Source organism: Lytechinus variegatus, chromosome 1 (genome assembly GCF_018143015.1).
Source record: "Lytechinus variegatus isolate NC3 chromosome 1, Lvar_3.0, whole genome shotgun sequence".
Taxonomy (NCBI): Eukaryota; Metazoa; Echinodermata; class Echinoidea; order Temnopleuroida; family Toxopneustidae; genus Lytechinus; species Lytechinus variegatus.
The window spans coordinates 93,455,372-93,480,146 of record NC_054740.1 but is presented as its reverse complement, the minus strand read 5'-3'; the positions used below and the strand labels follow the sequence as shown (position 1 = coordinate 93,480,146).

General features: G+C 36.8%; 1 protein-coding gene across 3 annotated transcripts in view; it reads right to left on the bottom strand.

Moving 5' to 3' along the window:
- Window positions 1–24,775, bottom strand: part of LOC121428870 (uncharacterized sodium-dependent transporter HI_0736-like) — a 74,194-nt gene that overhangs the window by 29,063 nt on the left and 20,356 nt on the right. For all 3 annotated transcript variants that reach the window (XR_005971849.1, XM_041625752.1, XM_041625742.1), the window contains exons 3-4: window positions 16,751–16,934; window positions 40–154 (exon numbers count right to left, since the gene is read on the bottom strand). Coding sequence is in view for 2 of the 3 variants with exons in the window: in XM_041625752.1 (XP_041481686.1) it covers window positions 40–154; window positions 16,751–16,934 (299 nt within the window). In the remaining variant the exon portion in view is untranslated. The remainder of the gene's footprint in view (window positions 1–39; window positions 155–16,750; window positions 16,935–24,775) is intronic.

Here is a 24,775-nt window from a genome sequence, read left to right as displayed (position 1 = left end):
ACATACATGTACCACTCTACTGATTAAATCAATACTTACATTTGTAAAGCTGTAAAATGTTGAGTAACTTTCATTATAGTTTCCAGGTAGATCATGACTCATATAAAAGAAGAGATAATAAATGCACCAGCCAAGTATTACACAGTAGTAACCACTGTCAGTAAGAGAAAACAGATTATCAATAGAATAGATCAATGGTATAAACACATGTATGCAGGTCTTTAAACAACTATTATACTTTCATTCTCTATGTGAAGGTACATATTGATTTTTTTAAGGATTATAATAAAATCAAATTTCTTGGAAGTTTCCTACCTAGGTCATTCTGCATGTCTCACTGTTTCCCCTTTTAACTGGAACTAGTTGGTCCTGCAACCCCCCCCCCCGTACTTCTGTTCAGGCAAGTACGCAGGATTTTTGAAAGGGGGGGTTTTCGAGCTGATTTTTTTTTTTTAAATCTCCCGCCCAGTCTCTAAAAAGGATGAGCGGGGGGGAGGTGATGATTTTTTTTTTTTTTTTCAGCGCTGCAAATAAGACAATAACATTTAAGTGGGGATGGGTATGTAACAGTGCGGTCATGACCCGCGAGCGAGCAGAAATGTTCTCGTTTTTGCGTTGAAAACATAACCTTTTTGTCTATAGTTTGTTGGTATCATAGTCGATGCTACATGTCCTTCGAATTATAGCACTCATGATATGGCCAACTGCGTAGCCAGGATTTCATTTTGGAGGGGGCAGTATATGCACGCGAAGCGTGCCAACACTTACAGAGCGCGCGAAGCACGCTCCCTAGGGGGTGGGTGCAGGGAGGGGGAGTTTCCCCCTCCCGCGCGAAGCTTTTAGTGTTTCATAAATTAAAATGAAAAGGAGCCATTTCTCTTGTCTCTAGTACCTCCAATTCGGTTGACTATATTGCGATTTTGAACCTTGTTTTCAAAAGTGATTGTAAACGCACAAAAGAGGTATACAATGGAGGAAATTAAAATGATAATAACTCCGCGCGAAGCGCGTAATAGTCCAGTAGAAATTTTTCATACCTGGAAAAGTTGTTAAGTACAAGGTTTTTTTGTTGATTTGTGTTCTAGATGAGTATTGAAGTAAATTCAGCTTGGTTGCCACCTTGGCAACCTTGAGCAATTTTTTTAATTAGCCTAATTAGCATATTCAGCTAATTAGCATATTACAATATGTAATATGCTACTTCTCTTAAACCAGAAAGATTAAAAACATAAATAATGTCAGTTTACTAAGAGGTCATGTGACGAGGAATCGATTTATAGCAATAATTTAAAGCTTTAAGTTATGAAATTATCGTAATCAGCCTAATTAGCATAATGAGCTAATTAGCATAATTGCAATATATACAAATTTGTGGATGTCTATCCAAAAATGCCCAATACGCAGATAATGCATCCCTTCTAGGGTTTTCTATAGCGAGGAATTCATTTATGCCAATATTTTTCAATTTCAACCAATGTAAATGCTACAATTAACATAATTAGCATAATGCACTAATTAACATATATACATGTATATGTGTAATACCTATAAAAATATATATTTCTTTGTAATTTCATATCGAGAATATCCGAAAACATGATTAATACAGCTACCCTATGCTGGTTTTCTATGGCGAGGAATTCATTTATGACATTATTTTCCCTTCTTACCAATGTAATTGTCGTAATTAGCATAATACGCTAATTACCCTATATGTGCAATGTATACAGTACATTACTTTGTCATTTTATATCGAAAATGCCCGAATACATAAATAAAACAGCTATCCCATGGTTTTCTATAACGAGGAATTAATTTCTGATACTATTTTTTCCCCTTTTTGCCAATGTCATTGTTGTAATTATTATAATTAGCATAATTCGCTAATTAACATATATGTGCAATACATATATTCCTTTGTCATTTTATATCGAAAATGCCCGGATACATGAATAATACAGATATCCCATGGTTTTCAATGACGAGGAATTCATTTATGACATTATTTTTCCCTTCTTACCAATGTAATTGTCGTAATTAGCATAATTAGCATAATGTGCTAATTACCATATATGTGCAATATATACATTTCTTTGTCATTTTATATCGAAAATGCCTGAATACATAAATAAAACAGCTATCACATGTTTTCTATGAAGAGGAATTAATTTCTGACATTATTTTTTCCCCTTTTGGCCAATGTAATTGTCTTAATTAGTATAATTAGCATATAATGTGCAATACATATATTCCTTTGTCATTTTATACTAAGTGAGAATTCCCGAAAACATAAATAATACAGCTATCCTTTAGTTTTTTGATGATGAGGAATTCTTTTGTGACATTATCTTTTTCCTTTAAACAATGTTATTGTTGTAATTAGCTTTATCAGCATAATGCGCAAATTAATATATATTTGCAATAAATAGATTTCTGTGTCAAAGTACTGTCTACATCGGCCTGAAAACATAAATAATACAGCTCTTCTAATGTTTTCTATGTTGATGAATAAATTTATGACAGTAACTTTCCATTTTAACCAATTTCAATGCCTTAATTAGAATTACTTGCCCAATGCTCTATTTATCATCTATGTGCAATATATTAAGTATATATTCCTATAACCGGTGTGTTGGCTCAGTTGGCAAAGCGTCCCGGGTTCAAACCCCGGCCGTGTCAGACCAAAAGACGTTGAAAGACGGGAGTTCCTGCCACCCTGTTGACGTTCAACGGTTAAAAGGGATAGAGCCTCGTCGATCTGGCGAGCTGCACAGCAAATTTTCGGAGCATTTCATATCTATTTCGAACAATAAATTATGGGTTTTCATTTTTTCATTTTTTTCTATGTTAGTTTATATCGAGTGTGCCTGAAAACATCAAAAATACAGCTATCCTATGGTTAGTGGTAATTAAAATACAGGTGCAATACATATATTTTGTTGTCACTGTAGTTATTGTCTCACCTGCATAGCAGAGCGAGACTATAGGCGCAGCTTTTCCATGTTTTCCGACAGAGGAGGCGACGGCAGCGTCGTCAACATTGATATCTTATAAACCAAGCAATGTTAATGTCATCATAACTTCAAAAGTATATGAACCTAGTTCATGAAACTGGGACATAAAAGTAACCAAGTATTGCTGAACATCTTGCCTTAGTTTCAGGTCACATGACTAAGGTCAATGGTCATTTAGGGCCAAAGAAATTATATTTTGTGGGGGAAATCATATCAAAATCTTAACCAAGGATAAGTTTTTGAAATGTCATCATAAGTGTATACACCTAGTTCACGAAACTTAAACATAAGAGTAATCAAGTAATACTGAATATCCTTTCTGAGTTTCAGGTCTCATGACCTAGGTCAAAGGTCACTTAGCATCAGTGAACTTTGGCCATGTTGGGGGTATTTGTGGAATTGTCATAGCTTTGAAAGTTTATGGAACCAAATGTAGTTAATGAAATTTGGACATAAGTGCAACCATGTAGGCCTATCCCTGTAGGCCTATATCCTGTGTGCATGTCAGGTCAAATGACCAAGATCAAAGGTAATGTAAGGTCAATGAACTTTGGCCATGTTAGTGGTATTTTTTAACTTGGCATCATATCTTAGAAAGTTTATGGATCTAGTTCATGAAACATAAACATATGGGTACTCAAGGATGAAGGATTGTTTTGCACACATGATAGGTCACTTGATCATGGTCAAAGGCCATTTTGGATCAATGGACATCATATGAATTGTTATTACGTGAACACTTTTTGCAATAGCTGTTTTAAAAGACAAAACTGCTGCTATATCAAATCATGTAATGCAGGCGAGACTGCCAGAGGAGTTCCACTTTGATTAGCTCATTATGCCAATTAAGCTTATTACAACATTAACATTGTGAAGTGAAATACAATATCATAAATGAATCCCTCGTCATAGAAAACTATGAAATAGCTATATTATTCACGTTTTCGGGCACTTTTTTAATATAAAATGACAAAGGAATATATATATATATTATTATATATATATATACAAGGCTCGACATTAGCGGTGGCCCGGGGCCACCAAAAATTCATCTCGGGCAACCATTATTGAAAAATGTTAAGTTTTGGTGGCCCGAATCGGGCAACCAATAATTTTCAAAGTAGCGCAATTTTTCTCCCGATTTTGCATGAATTTATCAACTTTCTACAGTTCAAATTGCAAGTCAAATCGTCATGCGCCTTTTTTGTTAATCTACACACAAATACACACACACAAAGATGGCATAGTCATGACAGTATGTAGGCCTACTGCTAGCATACAGTAACTATTATTCAGCCGGCCGTGCCGGCTGTCTGGCTGAGCTTTGCATGCGTGAAACCACTGTAGCTGGCTGTGCGCTAGCAGACTATTCAGACTCAGGGAGCTGCGATGCGAAATGTTACTGCTAAGAAATCTTCCCCAGAACTTTGAAAATCTACGTCAAAGTCACATTTTACACCAATGAAATGCCCTTCTACAGTCCATATTACTGAAACCTGAAAATTTGCAAGCATTAAAAGGAGGAATTATGACCTCTCTTTTGACTCAAAAAGACCGATTTCCAAATGCATTAATACACATAAAACACATAGGTGAGTACATCACAGTCCCACCTGTGCATTTGTATGTATGTTGATATTTGGTTTATTTTCGAAGCTGTCTTGAATAGACAGCTTCTTTCTTTCTTGTTTATAAATGACTTCTTAAACCTCTCCTAAGTAAATACTTTGGGAAGGCATTTCATTGATATGAAATGTGAATTTTTTCCATCATTTTGTCAAATATAGGGAAGGAATTTTCTCACTGTTTTTTCCAGATAACTTTTGCAGTTTCCTTCTTTTTTCTGTCATTTTTTTTACAGTGATTAAACCATTTATACCCCTTCCCATTGAATATGCCTGATTAAAGAACATGTTTCTACTGAATAATATTAATCATAATTTTCCCCATTTTTTCTGGTAATTTTGTCTTATTCATTTTTCTTACATTTTCTTTTGTTTTTTTCTCAATTTTTTCCTGTTCTTTGTTTTTTCTTACTTCATTTTTTATTTGTCTTATTTCACTTATTCATTTTCACAATTTTTGTTTCTTTTTTCAATATACTATTCTAAAAATAATTTTTGTTTATTTCCCCCTTTTATACATTGTTCTAATTCTGCAGCATATTTTCTGTGATTTTCTCCTGCTATAATATGCTGGAAAATAAACTGGATTTGCGGCCTGCATAATCTAGGTTTTTATGATCAATAAGGAAGGAAGGAAAATCATTGTTTTGTAAATCAATCTGAGTTTGCTATATGCACTATTTATTTACTTTACCATTATGAGTGTGTGTCTATACAGAGATTAAAAATCCACACAACCTGGGAACAATACAATTCTTTTATTCTCTTTCAATCATTTCATGTTCACAATGATAGAACAATTTATATATTACCACAAAATAAGCAAAATAAAATAACAGCAAGCACGATTTACATGCAAGATGTACAAAGAATAGTGGTACATGGTAGTGACTGCAGAATATTTCAGTTTGTTTTATTCATTTTTAATTAATGTTTTTCTTTATATTTTTCGGGCCACCAAACTTTACTAATGGGCCACCAAAAAAAATTATTTGAAGGTTTTGGTGGCCCAAATGGGCCACCACCAAAAAAAGTTAATGTGGAGCCTTGATATATATATATATATATATATATATATATATTGCACATATTATGTTAATTAGCGCATTATGTTAATAACGAAAATTACATTGATAAAAAGGTAAAAATAATGTCATAAGTGAATTCCTAGTCATAGGCAATCATCGGATAGCTGTACTATTAATGTTTTCGGGCATTCTTAATATAAAATGACAAAGGAATATATATTCATATGTAAAATATTGCTCCAAGTTAATGAGTGCATTATGCTAATGACGCTAATTAAAACAATAACATTTGTTAAACGGGAAAAAATAATTTCACAAAAAAAATCCTCATAGAATAATACCATACAATAGCTGTATTATTTATGTTATATGTTAATTAGTGCATTAGGTTGATTATGCTAATTATGCAAATTACAGCAACTGCATTGGTTAAAATGGAAAAGTAATGTCATAAATGAATTCCTCGCCATAGAAAACCATATGATAGTTGTATTATTCATTTTCAGGCATTCTCGATATGAAATGACAAAGAAATATGTATTTTTATATATATTACACACACACATATATATTAATTAGTGCATTATGCTAATTATGCTAATTACAGCAACTGCATTGGTTAAAATGGAAAAATAATGTCATAAATGAATTCCTCGCCATAGAAAACCATATGATAGTTGTATTAATTTTTCAGGCATTCTCGATATGAAATGACAAAGAAATATGTATTTTTATATATATTACACACACACATATATATATTAATTAGTGCATTATGCTAATTATGCTAATTACAGCAACTGCATTGGTTAAAATGGAAAAATAATGTCCTAAATGAATTCCTCGCCATAGAAAACCATGATAGTTGTATTATTCATTTTTCAGGCATTCTCGATATGAAATGACAAAGACATATGTATTTTCATATATATTACACACATATATATATCAATTAGTGCATTATGCTCATTATGTTAATTACAGCAATTACATTGGTTAAAATGGAAAGATAATGTCATAAATGAATTCCTCGCTATAGAAAACCATAAAAGGGTTGCTGTCAGATCTTGGGACTGAAATTCCCAGTCTGGTAATAGATTTGGTTCTGTTTGAAACGAAAGTAGTTACCACTTGCAATAATCACACAATCATTCAATATCTATATATAACATAAATTTAATTCAGAGCGACCAGCTCTATAAATGTACATATAGTTAAGGAAATTGAACTATCAGAATTAAATCATGAATCACATGCATATCAACATAACATCAAACTGTATTTAGCAGTTAGCATCAGCATGAATTAACCTATACTGAATATGTTGCAATATGTATCTAATGAGAGTGATTTATTTATATTTAATCAAGGCCTAATATTAATTTGGCATCCAAACGTGACAATATTTTTGGTTATTAATTCCACCAATTAAGCTTCAACAAAAGAGGGTTTATACTTGGATGAATACCTACACTGGACCGTAGTATATCTAATCTGGTTATAATTTATATAGTTCAGAATAAGGACCCCTTCGACATCGTCAATGACTCTCGTTGGTCCGATGAATATAGTCGTCTAAGAGCGAGCTGCGGTGGCCTAGACGACGCGAAGTAAAGCGAGCGAACTCTCGACGAAAAGCCAGTCCAGATTCGCGGACGAAATGATGGGGGCTGAGAGCCACAGTACGAAGATTGCTACGATGAATCACAAGTCACGAACTCTGAGTTCAAGGATGAAGTACGAGCCCAGCTCGTCCCTAAAGAGAGTAAATAAATAACCATCTCCTAATAGACAAGGTCCAGTAATAACACTATAAATGTTCACAAGTCAGTTAAGATATACTAGCTTGAATTCACTGAGCTACTTACGGAAAATAATGTAAAAACAAACTACGGTATCTTTTATCCCTAACTAGCAAAAGGAAATCTCTCTTCTCATAGAAGTATAACTTCTCAGTTCAATGAATATTTACATCAACTATATCATATACAACATCAATACACTGATCCTGGCTATTACTCTTGTTCAGTTCACAAGCCATATATCACATAACTATCAGTTTAGAATATATGGGAATCGTCATTGCCATTGAGCGTATAAGCCAACAATTCTTCCATAATAAAATATCTCATTTAGTAACATTTAATTACTTCATCTTTATATCATCACTTCATGTTTAGTTGGTTTCACAAAGTTTTCATTTATGAAATATGATTTACTATACAATACAACAAAGCATTTAATATTCTTTGCACTTTAGTGTTCAATACTCCAACATTAATCATAAGCAAAATAATTACTGAATTTCTGTTTTCTTTGAAAACACTGAGTTTTGCTTTTAATTACAATAATTAATTATACCAATAAAATAGTGAACTTACAGTTCTTTGGAACAGTCGTGCCTGGTGAGATGAGGGCAGATGTGGTGGCTTTACCTGGCCTGTGCTGCCTGGATCCAGCCTGCCAACGATGGGGATTAAGACTCCGCTGTGCCTGCACTACACAGCCTGCAACATACACCCAAAGTAATGGCCTACGAGAACCACACCCTCACACTCCGAGTTAAGACCAAATGTGGAAGGGTCTTCCTCTCCCGAGAATCAAACGATTTCTGATTTGCTTTCACTCAAACACCACTCCATCATGACTCTCACAAAGACAAAGTCATTAACATTCTCAATATTCCTCTGCTTTACTCTTCCACGCTGAACATATCCAATTAAAACTACTTAACTATCCAAGCTTTAATTTCACCTATTCAAAACTCCCATCTCAAACATTCTCAAAAATCTTTTCCTCTCATACATAAAAACAAACATCTATAGAATTTTAGAGCCCCATTGAACTTAACTACATGTAAATATATCAAGTTAAATGACCCAATGCTCATGACCTAAGCTTGTCAAGAAGTCAAAGTAAAATTCTAATCCTTACACCCCAGCGGGTTTGATCACTTACTTAAAGATACAGTTGATTGACTCTGGGACTTTGACAAGAGTCAACCACCCAAATTCCTTTTATTATATACAAGCTGAATGGTTACTAGGGGTTAACACTAAATAGACTTACAGTCGCATTGTGACAGTTGCATTGTATACGTATTGGGAATTTTCTGGATAGACATCCACAAATACATATATACAGTGTATTACACTGATGCTAATTAGCTCATTATGCTAATTAGGCTGATTACGATAATTACATAATTTAGATATTTAAAATATTGTTATGCATGGATTCAACGTCATAGGACCTCTTAGAAAAATGATATTATTTATGTTTTTAGTCTTTCTGCTTTAAGAGAACTACTACATATCGTATATATGCTAATTAGATGATTATGCTAATTAGGCTAATTAAAAAAAATGCTCAAGGTTGCCAAGGTGGCAACCAAGCTGAATTTACTTCAATACCCATCTAGAACACGAATCAACAAAAAAAACCTTGTACTTAACAACTTTTCCAGGTCTTGTACATGGCCTATGAGACCATCTACTCAGTGGACTAAAAGCTAAAGTGATTTATCAATTTTTCTTGCCATAAAAAGGGTCCCGAGAAAAGGGTATTCTCAAAGATATATTGAAACTTTCTTTGGAAAGATCAGATTTGATTACAAACAATTTAGCATCAGTGCATATTTTTAACTTGCAAAACAGAGGAGAAGATTGGTAGAGGAAGATATTCCTCCCCGCGATGAGCGATGAAACTCTGAAATTTCAAAGGGCGGACGTTTCATCAAATGTAGATATCTCTAATACCCAATCGTCAAGATTATTGAACTTCATTACAAGGAAAATAGTGCGCATAAAGTTGAAACTTCTGTGATTTATTGAAATTATCTATCTATATAATAAAGGATGATTAATTTTTTTGACTTATCCTGAAGCGCTTCATTTTGAATATAAAGAAACTTAAGTGTCATTCAAAATTTCAAACTGAGGGTGCAAAACAGGACAGGAGATGAATGTATACAGGGAAATGACAAGAAGTTTAATACAATTTGATAAAAAAAATATTGTACTTTTTTATTTAATACGACATGAATTCCATACCTTCCTCTTTTTAAATTAGGAACCTGTTTGCCCCCAAATTATGGTTGTTTATAGTAATGAGCTGAAAAGCGGGAGAAGCTGACTTTATGGAGGTGACGGCAGAAACTGATATAAAGATTTTACCCGCTCGGAGCCCACCAGACCAGAAGTTGCGCGATCAATTGAAAAAAAAAAAATATTTTCATACATTTACTTCGGCCTAACCTTACTCAAATTCATGCCCTAATGTATACAATTTTAACTTTAACTAGCAAGAAGCACTTAGCTGAGGTGGAAAAACAGGGTTAGAGAAAAGGTGGGGGAACAATGGAGAACTTCAATATTGTCATTTAACCGCGCGCAGCGCGGAAGCAAAATTCATATATGAATTTAAAGCAAGAAGAGTGAAGGAGTTCTTTCTTCCCTTTCCTTCCTTCCCTTTTCCTTTTCTCCTCTCCTTTTTTTCCCTTCTTTTTTTTTCTTTTTGGGGACGTTTTTTTTTGGGGGGGGGGGGGGCGATGCGCCTGGATATGGCTTTGATCAGAACACTAGAAACTTGAGAAATGTCATGAATAATTACGAGCGAGCGGAGCAAGCGAGCTGAAATGTTTGCGTTTTTCCGTCAAAACATACAATTCTTCTCAATAGCTTGTTGGTAATGATTACATATTAGTTGATGATACATGTCCTTCTGCTCGTAAGTCTCATGATATGGCCTTGATCAAGAGACTAGAAACTTAAGAAATTTCATAAATGATTACGAGCGAGCGGAGTGAGCGAACCAAAATTTTCGCGTTTTCCCGTCAAAACATACATTTCTTGTCAATAGTTTGTTAGTAAATCAAGTATTAGTCGATGCTACATGTCCTTCTATTCGTAACACTCGTAATACGGCCTTGAACAGGAGACTAGATACTTATGGAATTTCATAAATTATTACGAGCGAGCTAACCGACTTTTTAGCGTATGTCTTTGTCTTGGTTCACTTGTATTCATAAGTATACATCATGATAATCATGTATGGCCTTGTTAATGGCGATACCGTGATCATGTCGGCGACATGCGGAAATAAAAGATATATATATATATAAAGATTTTTTCTGTGTTTTTCGTCGGAAACATGAGATTCTGTTCATCATTGCTGTCATATACATTATTGGGTAGGGGAACTGTCCGTAACCAGACCAAGGAGTTATCAGGCTCTTGCCCGATAACTCCTTGACCAGACCGACCTCTGGGGAGACAAGCAAAAAAAAAAAAAAAAAAAAAATATATATTGCTGTACACATGTGTGACCAAAAAAACGTGTTTAAAAAAGCTGGGTGTTTTTTCAGTTTTGAAGGTGGGCCGCACGTTCACTCGTTAAGATGTTGTTGTTGTTATTTGAATAGGTAAACTAGTCAGTTTTGACTATTGTTGCCTTATGAAATATGCTTTTCTTTTTTTCCAAAATATGATAATTTCTTTGTTCAAATAATGTCAGTTCGAAAAAGTAAAAGAAAGGAAAGAAAAGTTCTCAGGAAATCGTGCAAGACCACCTCTCCTGCCCTGTATCATAAATAATTACTCTGAAAAATGTGAATAATTATATACACTTTGCTCAGGAAGGTATTATGGTCACGAAAATAATAATTTGCTAAAGTTTAGTTCCCTTTAGTCTTGACTACACCCTGTTATGATGGTTGCCATCCTGGCAGCCAATTTGAAATCTATGAGTCCTTTTGAAATATCTGATAAGAGCACTTTGTGTCTCAACTGCGAGATTCTCCACTTTACGTTCCGCATCAGGGATAATGTTAACATTTAATTCAGCAAGTAATAGGGCTCGTTGAATAATAAAGTTAGGGCAAACATGTAAGAAATGGTATATCGTTTCTCTTTCATTACAAAATTCACACAATCCAGTCGTGTGTCTTCCCTTCTTAAAAAGGAAGTCATTTAAACCCAAACCTCCCAAACGTAAAATTTTGTGAATCATTTTTTCACCTCTTTTATCTGTGCAGAGATAATCAAAGGGAGTTTTTTCGGAGTATCAAAAACACAGATTTAAATAAAAGGGGTAATTTTGAAAGACTGGTCAATGGTTAATCACAGGGTCAAACGTATTTATGGTATGCTTCTTTTTCCAAAGCTCTTTTTTTAAGACAAGCCAAACGTGTTTAGGCAATGTTTTTTTCCCAATGGTCCCCCCTTTTTCCCCCATGGTCATATTCTGGCGACAACTTGTTTAGGGGTCAAAATGTGTATAAAGCCCAAGGGTTCACACAGAAATTTGAAAACAGAATTCCATGACTTTTCCATGACTAAATTGCTGCTTTCCATGACTTGCTTTCTGGCATGGTTTCCAAAATCAGACACATTATGATGGCCTCCATAACCTCCCCTCACAGCAATCCATTCCACCCACTACCTTACTCATGACATGCACATCTACATGTATTATCATTGGTATAAGGTCTGTTTCTGACCAGGGTACAGTACCATATTCGTTTCACCAACATTAAGATTCAAAATTGTCTTGAACACAAACTCATGTAATTTCTTGAACTGACAGATTTCTATGAACTATTTCCAAATTTTCAGAGCAGAGCATGCAGATCTTGTTGCAAAAGTGAACTACATGTACATACAATAGATGTAAATGTCAAATTTTCCAGGCATATTGAAATTAGGATCCTGAATTCACCTTTACTACTAAACTTCCACATGGAATTCTGTTTTCAAATTTCTGGGGGTACCCTGAATTATATGAAGATGAAACACTTTACATATGTCACACATAAGCAAATTATTACAAAAGAGTGAAAGTTTTAAAATAAGGTGACATGAAAAAAAAAAGGATAACAAAGACATCCTCATCCTAAAATTCTCAACATAGTGCTGCATTTCACTCTACATTACAAAAAATGAGGCCATTTGTGATACAACTTGAGGACACTAGCTAAATTTACAAGTGTATTTCTCTATATGCCCCAAAAATACACTATGTAATAAGGATATCTTGAAAATTGGACATTTGATGCCTATTTTGGTATTTCATTAAACTTCATTTTCAAGTAACTTTTCCAGAGAGGACACATTATGATTATTTGATGCTAAAATAGCAATTGAAACATCTTGTGTAACTAAGAGATTCAGAACCTTTTGAATGTATTGTGTTCTGATAGCCATGCCGGTAGTGCTTGATCAGTTGTGACTTGATATGTCAACTAATTGCCATGAATGTTGAGTAAAATTGTACAAAACCTGAAATTTAAATTCTCTAAAAGCAACTAAGAACGCAAAACTGGTTACAAAATGTGACATATTAAAAATACATTGACTGATCGGCACTTTCCACTGGAAACGATGTCCCCGGACCTTTGTCGAATTTGGGATGAAATTATGAACACCAATTATAATAGCAGAGTATGATAATTAAGTATGAGAGAACTTTGCGAGACATGACAAAAAGGAAAGCTGCCAGGCATAGCCATGAGGTAAATATGCAATTCCATGACTTTTCCATGACTTTTCACAAATTTTCCAAATTCCCTGACTTTCCAGGACCACAAATTTTTCCATGATATTCCATGACCGTTGGAACCCTGAAGCCCGCTAAAACTTGTTTAGGGGGTGTTTGGAAATAATTTGGCCACACTTGTGTACAGCAATACATTTGACTGTCCCCCCCCCAGACTACATGTAGTTGTTATGCTGCCCTCACAAATGACACGTTCAAACAAAGAGATGAAGTAAAGTGAAATGTTTATTTCAAATCAGTGCCAAATCAATAAACTGGTATAGTATATTATAATAACGTCACATCTCTGGACTAGATGACCGACAATATAAGTATGCATTGTAGGACCGTAGCAAACCATGAGTTTGGTTGAAAAGTGATTTGCGGTTGCGGAGTTAGGTGTCAAAAAAGAGCCTTGCATGTAAACTTTAACGTTGGCCTATTAATGACCTTTGACCTAACCATGTGACCTCTGACTGCAGCATAACATACAGGTCCCCCAAGTCCATCTACCATCCAAGTTTGGTTAAAAAGTGAGTAACGGTTGTGAAGTTAGGTGTCATAAGAGTCTTGCATGTAAACTTTAACGTTGACCTGAAAATGACCTTTGACCTTACCATGTGACCTCTGACTGCAGCATAACATACAGGTCCCCCAAGTCCATCTACCATCCAAGTTTGGTTAAAAAGTGAGTTACGGTTGCGAAGTTAGGTGTCATAAGAGTCTTGCATGTAAACTTTAACGTTGACCTGAAAATGACCTTTGACCTTACCATGTGACCTCTGACTGCAGCATAACATGCAAGTCCATCTACCATTCAAGTGTGGTTGAAAAGTGACTTATGGTTGCAGAGTTAGGTGTCATAAGAGAGTCTTGCATGTAAAATTTAACATTGACCTGAAAATGATGTTTGACCTTACCATGTGATCTCCGACTGCAGCATAACATGCAGGTCCCCCAAGTCCATCTACCATCTAAGTTTGGTTGAAAAACAACTTACAGTTGTGGAGTTATGTGTCATAAGAGAGTCTTGCATGTAAACTTTAACGTTGACCTTACCATGTGACTTACCACTGCAGCCTAACATGCTGGTCCCCCCACGTTCATCTACCATCCAAGTGGTTGAAAAGTGACTTGCAGTTGCGGAGTTAGGTGTCAAAAGAGAGTCTTGCATGTAAACTTTAACGTTGACCTGAAAATAACCTTTGACCTTACCATGTGACCTCCGACTGAAGCACAACATGCAGGTCCCCCAAGTCCATCTACCATCCAAGTTTGGTTGAAAAGTGACTTACGGTTGCTGAGTTAGGTGTCAAAAGAGAGTCTTGCATGTAAACTTAAATGTTCACCTGAAAATGACATTTGACCTTACCATGTGACCTCCGACTGCAGCACAACATGCAGGTCCTCCAAGTCCATCTACCGTCCAAGTTTAGTTGAAAAGTGACTTACGGTTGCGGAGTTAAGTGTCATAAGAGAGCTTTGCACATGTGTAAACTTTAACGTTGACTTGAAAATGACCTTTGACCTTACCATGTGACCTCCGACTGCAGCATAAATGCAAGTCCCCCAAGTCCATCTACCATTCAAGTTTGGTTGAAAAGCAATTTACGGTTGTGGAGTTATGTGCCATTAGGATTGTGACGGACAGACAACATTTGGATCCTTAAGTCTCTTACCTCTGGTGGGCGAGACAAAAATGATTCACAAATAGAACAGAGTACCGGAATGTGTCGCCACAACAGTAACATTAAACTTAATTATCATACACAGAGCCCTATTTTGAAAAAAATCATCCTTTTACATTTTTGGGGGTCGCACTTGTCAATGTAAATACCCCCCCCCCGGACATTTTGGTAAATTTACCAAAATTTGCAGGACACTGACGGCAGAGTTTGGTAACATAGGATTATTCGCTCAGTTTGCAAATGCAGTGTTGGTCTTATACCCACTACATCCAGTGCCATTTCGTTCAATAAACATTTTTTTCCTCCAATTGCCAATTTGGCAATTGGAGAAAAAAACATATTTATTGAAAGAAGTGGCATTTAGATGAAGTAGAGTCACTGCATCCAAAAGCCAGTTCGTCTAAGAGTCACTTCGTCTATTAAGAGCTACTTCATCTAAATGCCACTTCAATAAATATTTTGTTCAATAGCCATTTCATCCAATAGCCAGTTGGGTCAAAAGCCACTTTGTCCAATGACCATTTGGTCTAATGTCATTTTATCCAACACCCACTTGTTCCAATTGACAGTTGGTACGGGGGGGGGGGGGGCACTTCCATTCACTAGTGAAAACCATGCGCGACAATGAGATCTCAAAAAGCACCCTAAACACATATTTTCCATATTCTGAAAATGCACCCCTTAACAAGTATAGGCGTTTGAAACCCTACCCCTAACAAGTATTGGAAGCAAAACGACACTATTGGCAAGTATTCCCTAAATTGTACCCCTAAACAAGTACAGCGATTTTCAAACACGGACGTCGGTGGTCGGTTTTACCTTTACCTACATGTACATCATTGGGTTTAGTACAGCCCAACTCACGCAAATCGTACTCTAAACACGTAGTGTTGACTCCTGGGGCAAAAAGTACATCCTTTATAAAACATTTTAGTCTTGTTTATATACTCGCAAATTTGACCCTAAACACATAAATTTTCTAGCGAAATAGATACCCTTTTTTCATTATTCTAGTGTTTTTGACACCCTTATTACGTTACATATGTAACGTGCCCTATCTTGAAAAAGACATCCTTTTTACATGTTTTTTGGTCGCGCATGGTATCCACTCGTCAATGTAAGTGGCACCCCCCTGGGCAGTTGGTCCAATATCCATGTGATCTGACATTGGTCCAATGCCCACTTGGCCTAATGCCCATTTGGTCTAATGCGTATACATGTAAGTTTACGAAATGGTGTGGTAATAAGAGGTGTGAACACCCATGCCTGTCATGCCTCCACTCATACACACATTCACCCCTTTTGTGAAACTACTGGCTTTTCCAATGTTAGACATACAATTGCAATGTTCACCAAAAGTGTTTAAATTTGAGAAAACTGGGCCTAAGCTGAATGCGTTGCAGAGATGGTTATCACGATCAGGCTAATAAATCATTATTTGCGTCGAAACAATTGTCGCTCATCCTATATTGTGATGTGTTTTTTCTTCCACTCTTTTTTTTCTGGGGGGGGGGGCTCTTTTCACCCCCTGGATCTGCACCTGCCCCTAGTTATTAGACCTAGTGGGAATGGACCAAATGCATATATTGGACCATGTGGGTATTGGACCAAAATAGTAATTGGACCAACTGGCAATGAATTTAGATGAACTAGCTGTTAAACGCAATGGCTAATGGAAGAAGTGTCTGTTAAACAACGTTGCATTTAGATGAAATGGCTCTTCGAGGAAGTTGCCATTGGACGAAATTGCTATTTTATAAATGAAGTGGTTTTGCGAGAAGTGCCTCTCAATGTAATTTGGTAATTTACCAAAATGTGCCGTAGCACTCCTCGTATCTAAGTCAACAGTAGAGAATACTTACCTTATTCCTAAGTTGATGATTGCAATCCAACCCCCAGCCCATGCACTCTTTGGCCCTGCAAGCTCTTTGAATGAAGATATAGGACCCTTCTTGGTGTATCGACCGGTACCATACTCAATCAGGATAATAGGGATCGACCAAATGAACAGGAATACTAACCATACCAGTAGGAACTGCAAACAACCTGACAAAATAGAAAAAAAAAACTATAACATTCTGACTAAACAGGCATGGGTTTGGCATGTCTATTCAAATGTTGCATTCCCTTTTTTGAATCACTGGCTATGCACAGTCAAGGGATCACCCTATGGTCTTACCTAGCTTTGAGGACTCTGTGATATTCTATTAATATTTTTGACAAATGTATTTACATCACGCAACCTTGAAACAGAGGGCACATGTATAGCGAGGGATGTAAACGGGCCATTCTCAGATAAAATGTTCAATTTCAAAGTTAACATTGGTTGAAAAACAAACAAGAAAAAATCCCAAAGAAAGATGGAGTCGAGAAATGACAAGTTCAAATGAAGAGATGAAGTAAAGTTGTATATAATGTGTTTATTTTGAATCAGCATCAAATCAATAAGCTGGTGTACGTCGCATCTCTTGGTAGGACGATCGACCAACAATGGGGTAAAACAAATTATTAACTTCTTGGCTCAAACATCACGTGGCGAGAAAACCCTTACCCCAAATCGGTCCTATCATTTTCGGTGCAATACGCCAAATTAATCCGCCTATAACATTAGTGTATAAAATGGAACTAATTTAATGTGCGTTTTCTGATTCCAAATTCAAGTTCCTCGGCTTTCCATTATTCTTCCCTCTTATGTAACTTTCTCTTCACCAGTCCCCCAATTGCTCTCGCGATCAACTTTTCCCCCTCTGCGATTCTTTAACCACTCCCACGACAGCTCTCTCATTAAATTCTCTCGTTCTATGAGTCTTAAATCTTACAACTCAGATACATGTATCTCTCCCACCTGTTTATTCTCTCTCTCCCTCTCTTGAGCCACTGAAGAATGCAAGCGAGCCAGAGAACAGGAAATCAGAAACAGAAAAGAAAAATATTTAAGTTCAGCTGGACTGTCCATAAATTCTATTTCAGTAATAATATATTTAAAAATAATAATAATGGTTGCTACTTATATAGCGCACAGGTCCACCTTTCAGTGCTCATGGCGCTTTAAAAAGGCACTGCTATTATTATTCAACTCCACTCTTCACAATCCATTGAGCCCCCTAAAATACTAATTCTAAATACAAGACAGCCCAAACTCCTAGCAAACCTTTCAGTTTGCATTCCTTTACCTTTCACTATTTCAAATGCCAGCTTGACCCAGAAAGCTGACAACTGAAATTTACATATTATGGAATGAAATCGAAGTTCTACGATTCACCAGTGATTACCTCACCTGTTGGCATGAGCGACCATAATTCTATCATTTGGACACCATCGTCAACAAGTGAATATAGGCCAAACAAAATGTCCACACGTGTTGTCAGACCGATGCGTGACTCCGATCTGAGATCTTTTGGCCAGTGGATATCGTCGAATGACTGGTCAAGTGTTACAGACGCCTTGACAACATCAGGAAAATGTGAGGCCTTTTATTCATCTCTCTTTTCAGCCATGGATGCTTACATGCCCTCAAAGACGGTAGAGATTCATGTCAGGGATAAACCTTGGGTTACACCCGAGATCAAATCCCTCATAACAAGACGTCAGCACCTTCAGTATAGTCCTGCTGTGAGTACATGATGTATTGGATTTCTTCACACTGGAGGAAGCACAGGAGAAAAAATTGTCTGGGTCCTGAATTACTGTCTTACCCTGTTTGACAGCATCGCTAGCTTGTCGCTTCGCAGTGCCTCCAAAGCCATCGTAGATACTCTTTAATATTCCGCACTGGGCGCTTACCCTGTAGAGGTTCTGATGCCTACAAAGTGTGCTGAATATGTACCAATTGTGATACTGGGACAAAGGACTATCTAGGCCAGGGTATTTTGGGAGTTCATATGGCCGGGGGGGGGGGGGGGGGCCTCCAGGTCCCCCCTAAGATCTCGGCTGTTGACCGCGCGATCGTGCTAAAAATTGGCATGCGGGTTGCCTGGGACATAATCTACAAGATTGTATGGTAATTTATGTCATATGAATCGCTATTAAGTGATTATGCTAATTTATGCGTAATTAGTATGCGAAAACATACTTTTTCCTCTAACTCCCTAAATAAAGCTCCAAATGTACTAATTTTTGGTATAGAAACTCTTTGTCATGTTCTTAGCAAGTGTACACGAAAAAATTGCGATATCAAATCAATTTCTTATGTAATTTTATTGTTATTTGCAATTTCTTATGTATTTCTTTGTTTTTTGACTTTTTTTTCATTGTTTTTTCAATGAAATTTGTTGAGGACTCTTCTGTGATCATAAAAAGCATAAAATAAATACATTTAGACCAGCAAAACTAAAAATAATCATACATTTATGAATTTTGGTTGAAAACACAATTTGCATTGACTTTGTACACGAAATCACGTTTTTGAGCAATTTTTGGTCTGACATGCACTTACATAATGTTGCGTAATTTCAGAACCACGTACCCGGTAGATGCAAAGTTGGTCTAAAAAGTTGCGCAAGACTTGAAAGTAAAAAGTCAGCGAGCGGCACGGTCAAAAAATTTCGCATGACCAAAATATTGCGCGATTCGGTTGAGGGAGGGCCTCCGAGGCCCCCCCGGCCTAGATAGGGTTAAGTATAGCGATGGCGGCTTTGGCGTTGTGATCTCCAATATCTGACACAAAAACAACAACAACAACAACATAACGCTTGTAATGTGCCAATATGTGCTTTGCACTTCATTGGCATTCTGGCAAACAAAGTTCTCTGAAAAGTCCGTTTAAACTATGGCCTGATTTATTGGCAGTGATCTCTTCAGTTCAGCCAGTGCCTTGAATTGCCGATGGACCCTGCTAACAGGAGATACTGTAGGAACGATCCATATTCTTTCTTCATTATTTCAATAAAATCTGTGTGATTTTTCTTGAGTTTTCGGATCCACATATTCTTGATTCCATTGACATCCACTTTTCCCCATGCTTCATCCTCTTATCTCATCACAGCTGTGATATCACTTCTATCATCTGTTCGTTGGTTATTTCCTTACTCACTGTTTCAGGGTTTACTGGGACGTCCAATCCAAGCGAGTGTAAGCATTTAAATTTCATGGCCATGTTTTGATGAGTAGTACAAAGACATTTTTTCTGGAGAGCAGTGATGCGAGTCTTACATGTCTTGGTATGAGCTTGCAGAATTAGGAAAAGGAGATTGTGACATCTGGGTTTATATCAGAGCAGAACTTTCCATAGATGTTGGTAAGATAGTCGGTCAGGATGCGAGTTTGAATCTTCTGTTTCTCGTCATTCTTCATTGCAACCTGTTTACCAGGCATGCATCTACTGACGTCATCTCTTTCAAAGAAGCTTATCACTTTCTCCTGAAGGACTGCTCTTACTGCAGATTAATGGTGCAGTTAGCAGGATAATTTGTAAAATAGCATGCTGTTTTGCAAATAAACACAAGTTGACTTCGGATTGCAATCTTGACATGAAATAGCACGATAATTGCGTCTTTCATTACAAATAATCTTCAGATTAATCGCTAGAGGGTATTCATTTGTCTCGCAATCTACTATGGTCAACAAGGAAATTCGTGATCACTCTCGCAAAAAGTGTTCACTGGCTTTCTAGGAAATGCGTGATCACTCTCGCAAAAAGTGTTCACTAGCTTACAAGTTCACGAGCTTTCGAGTGCCGCTGCAACTCATTATCAAGTGACGAAAATTGTCCGATATCGTACTCCAGTAATCTTGAGATTGTTCAGATTATGATAATTTGCCGGATCAGAAATAGCATGCTAATTTGAAATCTCAGGGGTGATGATCTTGATGAGAACTAAGAATTCCTCTCTCAGAATAACTGCATTGATGGTGTGTAAATAATTCTACAGAAGTTAATAACATTGTATTCCAGGTAGAGATAAAGTATGCTCTGACATGAAATCTCGCCTCTGAAACTTTATCTTTTTTAAAGAAACTGCCAGCATATACTGTACATTATTCTGGAAGCTTCTAGAATATTAAAGATAATTCTCCTTCTTTCTAGAGCAGTTCCACTGTAGAAGACTCTTGAATGAACTCAGTGAAATTTTCACTGCTAGCTGACAGTCACTATCATAAATACAGTCCAACCTCTCTTATCCAGACACATTTTAGGATCAGCACCAATCCGGACAAGGGATTTATCCGGATATTTTTTTAATTTTTTTTTCAAAACAAACAAACAAGTGTCCTAGTTCCAATAATGCATGTACATGTACATGTAGCATTTCCGTTTATTTGAAAGCAGGATAAAAGAGCATTGGAGATTGAATGCCTTGCTCACGGGCATAAGTGCTGCAGCCAGGGATCGAACCCCGGACTTTTCATGTATAACCAGGCACCTTAGACCACTCAGCCACGGCACCTCCACTATATCTACATGTATTTGATATCGGGGAGACCCGATATCAAATACAAGCATCTGCCTCCCCTATGGTAGTGGGCATAGACACAGACAGTATTTAATGCAGTGTCAGTGCAAATTATACATGTAGGCCCTATGCATTTTAACAGAAATGAAATTAACTGGTTACCCAAAATCTTGGAAAATTTACACTGTAAAAAATAAAGTGCTAATTTAGCACTTACAGTGCCTGTATAGTGACTGCACTATGAGTGCTGATTTTCTAGTTTAAATTTAAACTAGAAAATCAGCACTCGTAGCGCAGTCACTATACAAGCACCCTAAGTGCTAAATTGGCACTTCATTTTTTACAGTGTACCTGATGAAATGATTGAAGTTTTAAAATTTGACCCTAAGTGCTAAATTGGCACTTCATTTTTTACAGTGTACCTGATGAAATGATTGAAGTTTTAAAATTTGATCATCGCAGTTCACAGCTTTGCAAAGTCAGCCAGGCTCAAACATGATAGATGACGCTGTCCATATTAAGGCCTAGCACTAGCTAGTGAGACACGTTTTTCCCAGGAAAAAAGGAGAAAGTGATGAAATGGTTGTGCTGAGCCCTGATTTATCCTGTCCATTCATTTCTGTGATTTGCGTAGGACATTTTCATAAAAAATAATATGGTTGTACATGTAGACTATATTGAAAAATGTATGTAATCAACGTGAATTTGCATAGGAATTTTGAGTTTAGATTGAAATCTCATTTCAACATATTGTAACGATCCCGCAACAAGGATCGTGACGTAAACAATCAGCCCCGCGCATGACTATTGTTTACTCATTATTCATAGCTGTCGCGAGAACTCATTCAACCGTGAGTATTATGTCTTTCGGTTATTATTAGAAATTACTTGAGATTTCATATTCCAAATCAGAAAATGATTAATGTATTAGCTAATTTGTAAATGAGGCCTGAGTTTTCATTGAAGAAATGTTAGGAGATAAGTTGATTTGCAATTTTTATGATCGAATTGGTGTAGATATAGATTGAATAATTCATCGCTGGCTGTGTTTATGAACGTACATAATTTGCATAAGAGCACAGCCGGCGTATTTGCATAAGTGCGGATGAGCGTTTGGAATGCACAGTACGTCCGATCGCAGCGCTGGCCGATTTTGATAGATTTTTTACTAATTCATATCTTTTTGAGTATTGATATGAATGGTTCTGTATATATATCAGTGCAAAAAGATATATCCTTTTGGAAACGTATCGACTTATTGAATGTTATGTAGTAATAAACGAGAAATTGTGAATAAACTGGCTTCGATAAAGCACAGTTCGAGTTCTCTGTACATTATACGCTGCGCGTAGACGTGTGTGTGCTATCCAAACCCGCTCGGCGCACCATTTTCACCTACGTCCGCAATTTGTCCATATAAATAAGAGACGTTTAGTCGCCGGGGCTGGCACAAACAACGGAAATCTGACTGCGGAAGGCTTGCCACGGGGAAGACTTGGAAAACTTGGAAAGGTAAACAGACGCAGGAAACAAGCCTATAGCCATATAGCCAAGGCATATAGACGCTGGAAACCTCGATATGAATTGAATTAAGTCCCTATGTTGACCCGTATGTTTGAATATGAGAATTCCCCAACAGAGGTCCAGATTAATAAAAGTATAGATCTTGCTATGATATAAATTTTCTTAATAATTATTTTGGGCAGGCGACCTGAAGTAAATAGTCTAGGAATCAATCTCTTCGTATATATCGATGCCGGAATTAACAGACGTGGAAACGAATGTCGAGACTGGTCGGAAGCTGGAAATAGAAGTTTTTCTCTTAAGCTAGACGCCGGTTATAGATTTTGAAAATTCTTATACTTGGATGCCCAAAATAAAAGTTTGATAATTAGCCCTTATTTCTCTGATAACAAAAACATCTTAGAGCTTATCTAAATATTAGACATTGTTTACCTGTAACAGTGGCGAGTAAAGTACATGTAAATATATATTTATGCAATTTGAATAATAAAGTGCACCATTTTTCTTTTTGCCATTGAAACTAAAATCTGAGTCACAAACCCCTGTGTCTTAATTTCTTTGCTGTGTACCCCCATAGTCATATATTTTGACGAAACGACCCTTAATTGCAAATAAACTATAGCGAGCCGCTCTAGCATTTTCTTCCACTCTTTTATTATAATTATCTTGGAAACTGCATGCTCGGAAAATATTGAGATAGACAAAAAATGGAAATAGAGAAAAGCTCAGGTGATCCACCACAGACTGAACACCATCCTGACGTAGAGGTCGGAATGGAAGAAATAAGCGAGAGCGGTGGCTGCTACAAAATTGGTGTCAGAAGTGGGATAAACATGGAGGGGGTACCGCACAGAGAGAGGGAAATAGATGAGCTAAGTTGTTCCTCTGAAGAAATAATGTCTAATGCAATACGCTCAAAGATAGATAATAGAACAGAGAAGACACAGAGTCGCATTATGAAGCAATTGTCAAACTTAATGGCCCAAATGATGAATCTGAGTAAGAAGACAAAACGAAGAAGAAGACGTGCAGGTCCAGATTCTACCACAGAGGAAATGTCAGACTCCTTGGATGATAGTGAAGTGGAATTCGTTTTCAAACCAACTAGACGACCGGAAAATGTCCAAGAACTAGATACGAAACACGAGGAAGGAAAATCAGATGTCGAGAAAATGCCGGAACTGGAAGAAACTAACAAACCACAGGCAAATACTAAATCTGGCTTCAAAGAGACGAAAGCTCAGGAAACTAACACCCGTCCACTAATCATGCCGGACAAGTATGATGGGAGTACGGACTGGGAAGATTACAGTTCTCATTTCCAATCTTGTTGTGGAATTAACAACTGGAATGATGAAGAATCAGCTAAGTACCTTGCCGCAAGCTTAAGAGGACCAGCCCTGAGACGTTTAGGAGAACAGAGGGGGAAAAAGTGGAACTTTGAAGAAATAAAGGATGTATTATCATTCAGGTTCTCTTCTGCAAAGCAAGCAGAAAGCTATCTGATGGAACTCAGGAATCGTAAGAGACGTCATGGAGAATCACTCCAAGAATTAGGTCGTCACATTAGAGAACTAACTGCTCAAGCATACCCAAACTTCGACAGTCAGGGAATTGATAGGTTGGCTAGAATTCATTTTACAGATGCTATTCGCAGTAGTGAGATTCGCATGGGGATATTTCATGCTAAGGCAACTAGCCTAGATGAAATGATTCGAGCAGCAATTACAAGTGAAACATTTCTACAGACGGAAGCTGAGCGAAATGGGTGGAAGAAGCCTGCCTATAATAGAGGGATCGTCTCTGATATTGATCTGGAAAAGATAATCAAAGATGAAGTTGCCAAAGCCATAGGACATGCTATGGAAAACCGACCCGAGAATGAGAGAGTAGTGGAAGATATCAGGAAGATTAGAACCAAACAGATACCAAACCAACCAACGCGTGATGAGAAGATACTGAGATGCTTCT